Here is a 4,054-nt window from a genome sequence, read left to right on the forward strand (position 1 = left end):
GAACCATAGCCTTACGGCGGCTATGGTCATGGCTGCCTTCCACCGCCGGGGGGTGCTGCCGCTGATTGCTTGGCAACGGCGCCTGTTCGAGATGAGACCGGATGAGCCGATCGCGGGCATCCGGATGTCCGCCTCCACCCTCTCCGACGAGGAGATTCTTCGTCGGGTGAGAGAGACGGTGGAGGGGCGGCTAAAGATCGGTGGTCTGACCCCGTTCATGATGCACCCATCGCGGGGGTACCTCTCTCTGGTAAGTCACACGTCGCTACGGCCCCCAAGGCCTTCTTGTTCCTTACCGTTTTCTGGTCCCTTATTTGTATTCGCCGTCCCCGCAGGGGATGAGGGACGTGCGAGCCTCCCCGCCGCCCGTTCCCGAGGACGCAGGGCGGCGGGCGGTGAACCGGGTGCACGCCGAGGCGTAGAAGAGGCGGAAGGACGCCGCGGAGGCAAAGCGCAAGAGGAAGATCCTCGAGCGCGAGGAGCTAGAGATGCGCCACCGGCAGCAAAGGCAGGACAGCCTCCCGGTGGAGGCGTCTCCGTCGCCGTCACTGTCGGCGGATTCTTCGGATGGTGATGATGAGAGCGAGCTGGGGCAGGGTCCCCTGGACCATCTCCCCGATGTCGGGGAGACAGCAGCGCTCGGGACGTCGGCGAGCAGCCTGACGCTTCCAGGAGGAGGATGGGAGGACGCCTCGGGGGCGGCGACCGCTCGCCTCGAGGCTGAGGCCGACACGCCCGAGGCGAGGGCGTTAAGGAAGCACGCCGTCATATCGGTGGTCTCAACGGCAGAGGTGGAGCAGGCGGTGGGGGGCGATGCAACTGCCCCCATAGAGGGTCGAGGGGGCACCGGAGTCTAGCGAGGACCGGCCGGCACCGGCGGATATAGAGGCCGTGCCCCTGCCACCGCCACCGCCGTTGCAGAGGAGTGTCACCGTGCCGAAGCAGTTGCATCCCCGCTTGAGGTGAGTGTTTTGTCGGTGGAGTTGCAGTACCTCCCGTTCATCCCTTGGCCGCATGCTGACCTTGTGAATCTGTACCTCCAGCCAGAAGCATCACATGGAAGTGCCCGCCCTGGCGCCACGTAAGGCGCTCAAGGTGAGCGCCAGCTCCACTGCCCAATGGGTGATGGAGGCGCAAACCGCCATACAGCGTGGCATGGCCTCGGCCAGGGCCGACCCGAAGGAGCCGGACGCCCAAGAAGAGGCGGCCGAGGTGGCCACGGAGCAAGCAGAGGAGGAGGAGCCTACGCCTCGTGAGGCCGAGGCCCACGAGTCGGCTGGAGCCGAGGCGCCTTCAGTCGCCGAGGCCACCGAGGTCGAGGCCCCCCGGACCTCTGAGGCTGAGGCGACGGAGGCCGGGGTGTCCGGGACCACCGAGGCCGCGGTGGCGGAGGTCGGAGCCCCCGAGACCACCGAGGCCGGGGCGGTGGAGGCCGGCATGAGCGCGGTGAAGCCGGCGGCCCAGGAAGTGGAGACGGGGGTGGGGCAAGCTTCAATACTGCCCCCTGTCCAAGGCCCGCCGCCGTCACGGGAGAGCGCCCGGGAAGTGGAGGTCCATTCAATCTCCTCCGATGATACTTCCCGAGAGAAGGGGGTGGCGGATGCCGAGGCGGCCAGCGCCATGGAGCAGCCTGCTCTGACCTCTGGCGAGGGAAGCTCGGCCCTCGTGCGGGTACAACCCGAGCCCCACTGGTGGGATCACCTGCGTGTCTTATGGCGGAGCCGGGACGACCCAGAGGGGGAGCCTCTGTTTGCCCTTGAGGACGCGGCTGAGGGGGGGCGCTGGGACACCTTTGAGCAATACCACCAGCTGGTGGAGCGGTCGCTGCAGACAGCGTTGTCCGTCGTGGCCGATGATCTGCCCGGGGTCACCCAGGTACGCGCCTTCTTTTCTCGTGTGGTGTCATCTTTTTCCCGGATCTTCTTGTAGTGCTTGACATCCGTTCCGCCTATCTAGGAGCTCGAGGCCTGGTCCCTCAGGAAGTCGATCTTCCTCCGATGGGAGAGGGACGTCTGGGACCAGCTCCAGCGGCAGAAAGGCTTGCTTGCTCACGCCAACGAGCTTCTGTCAGCGCGGAGCGCGAAGTTGGAGGACCTCCGCCTTCGCTGTGCCGATATGAGGGTCAAGGTGGTCATGGCTCAGGAGCAAGTCGCCCCTTTGGCGGCACGGGTCAAGGAGTTGGAGGAGGAGCTGACTCGGTTGGCCGGCGATCGGGACGCCTTCAGGTCCTGGGCTGAAGAAGCGACGGCCTCTGTCAAGGCCCTTGCTGGACAACTGGGTGCGGAGCAGGGCGTGCACCGGCTGGCGAAAGGCGCCCTGGCAGAGGCCCTCAAGGTGGCCGAGGCCTCCCGGACCGAGGCTTTGGTCTGGAAAGGAAAGGCCGAGGGTGAGTCCTGTTCCCCTTGTTTTATTCGCTTTTCTTGTGTTCAACCCCTAACTCCCTGGTGTGATGCAGAGCTAGGGAAAGAGGCTTCTAGGGAGGCCGAGGCTTCTCGGGTCGAGGTCCAGGGCTGGAAGGAGAAGGCCAAGGCCTCTCGGGTCGAGGCCTAGCGCTAGAAAGATAAAGCCGAGGGTGTGTCCTGTAGTCCTTTGCCCCTATTTGGCTTATTTTCTTTCGCGCCTAACCCCATCCTGCTTGTCTTGGCGCAGGGTTGGAGAAGGAGGCTTCCCGGGCAGCCGAGACTTCTGTCGTGGTGCAGGTGGTGCTCGAGGCCAAGATCGAGGGGCACAACGCACTGTAGAGCGCCACCCGTACCGCCTGCGAGGCCCTGGAAGTTGAGGGGGTCCAGTCGGGCGGCTCCCTTGGGAGCCGCTTGATCGCATTGAGCGGCCAAGTGCGCGAACGACTCTGAGGGGCGCTGCACATGGGCGTCAAGCATGCCCTGGCCATCGTCGCCTCGCACTACGTCGGTGTCGACCTCGAGGACGTCAGCGATGGCTACGTCCTGGCCAAGGATGACGAGGAGGCCGATGAGGCCGATGAGGAGGTCACAAAGCTGATGGAGGTGGCTGAGGGCCCCGGCACGGCGCTGGCCAAGCTGTTTGAAGAGGAGGTGGTCCCTCCCACGCCGTCCGCCGATGCTGGAGACCCTGAGCCTTGACCTGGGCCCAAGAGGCCATGTAAATAGATAAGGGATTACGTTACCGTATCATAACGCTGGTGGCCGTCGAGGCCTTTTTAAAGTGATCATGCATCTACGCTTCTTAATCGTTTTTTATTGTATTTCTGAGCCTCTACCCTCTGTCTCGTCTCTGAACATATCTCTTGCAAAAAAACTTCCTCAGAGCCTAAGCTGCCCCTCGGGCAAAAGGTGGTGAGGGAGTGCCATAGCCTGGAGGCGTAGGCCATCTCACGACTCGGCTGGCCTTTTGGCCTTGAGACAGTCTTTTGGTCCTTAGGTTTTTTACAATCGATTTGTCAGAGCGCGCTAGAGAGTTTGGCGTAGAAATTTTTTCAAAAAACGACTAAAAAATGGTGCGTGGGACTTATGGGGGGAGTCCCCCCTTCTAGCCCCCGAAGGAGGCTCGGTTCTATAGAGGCAGAGCCGTGTCCTGTTCGAGCCCCACAGTGGGCACCTCTGCAGAGGCAGAGCTGAGTCTCCCTTTATGGTGTTATTGTAATGTCGAGGCCCGCAATGGGCTCGGGGGGTTTCTCGAAAAGTTAGAACAACTAAAGAACGCTTCTTAATTGTATTTCGAGAAACAATGTATACAATGCTTGGAAACTTAAGGTTAAAAAGCGACGTAGCTGTTCTTTGTTCCAAGCGTTGGTGAGGATTTCGCCCTTCTCGTTGGCTAGCTTGTAGGTCCTGGGCTTCAGCACTTGGGCGACGATGTACGGTCCTTCCCATGGCGGGGTCAGCTCGTGGCGGCCCTTGTTGCACTACCTCAGTCTCAGCACCAGGTCGCCCACCTTCAGGTCTCAGCTTCGAATGCGCCGGGCTTGATAGCGTCGTAGGGCTTGCTGGTACTTGGTCGAATGTAGTAGCGCAACGTCTCGGGCTTCCTGCAGTTGGTCGAGGGCGTCTTCGCGGGCGGTGCAGTTACTTTGCTC

General features: G+C 62.1%; 1 protein-coding gene across 1 annotated transcript; it reads left to right on the top strand.

Moving 5' to 3' along the window:
• The first annotated feature begins 1,056 nt into the window (after positions 1-1,056).
• LOC136480973 (golgin candidate 5-like) lies at positions 1,057-2,550 on the top strand. Its single transcript, XM_066478381.1, has 3 exons — positions 1,057-1,875; positions 1,957-2,386; positions 2,456-2,550. Exons 1-3 carry the CDS (start codon positions 1,057-1,059, stop codon positions 2,548-2,550), a joined length of 1,344 nt encoding a protein of 447 aa, XP_066334478.1.
• The last annotated feature ends 1,504 nt before the right edge of the window (positions 2,551-4,054 follow it).

This window comes from Miscanthus floridulus, chromosome 9, assembly GCF_019320115.1.
Source record: "Miscanthus floridulus cultivar M001 chromosome 9, ASM1932011v1, whole genome shotgun sequence".
NCBI classification, from domain to species: Eukaryota; Viridiplantae; Streptophyta; class Magnoliopsida; order Poales; family Poaceae; genus Miscanthus; species Miscanthus floridulus.

What these genes read in the sequence shown, in the direction of transcription:
- LOC136480973 (XM_066478381.1), top strand. Translation starts at nt 1,057, where the DNA reads ATGGAAGTGCCCGCCCTGGCGCCACGTAAGGCGCTCAAGGTGAGCGCC. An exon ending in ATCTGCCCGGGGTCACCCAG is followed by an intron (nt 1,876 to 1,956) that starts GTACGCGCCTTC and finishes CCGCCTATCTAG; the next exon opens with GAGCTCGAGGCCTGGTCCCT. An exon ending in CTGGAAAGGAAAGGCCGAGG is followed by an intron (nt 2,387 to 2,455) that starts GTGAGTCCTGTT and finishes GGTGTGATGCAG; the next exon opens with AGCTAGGGAAAGAGGCTTCT.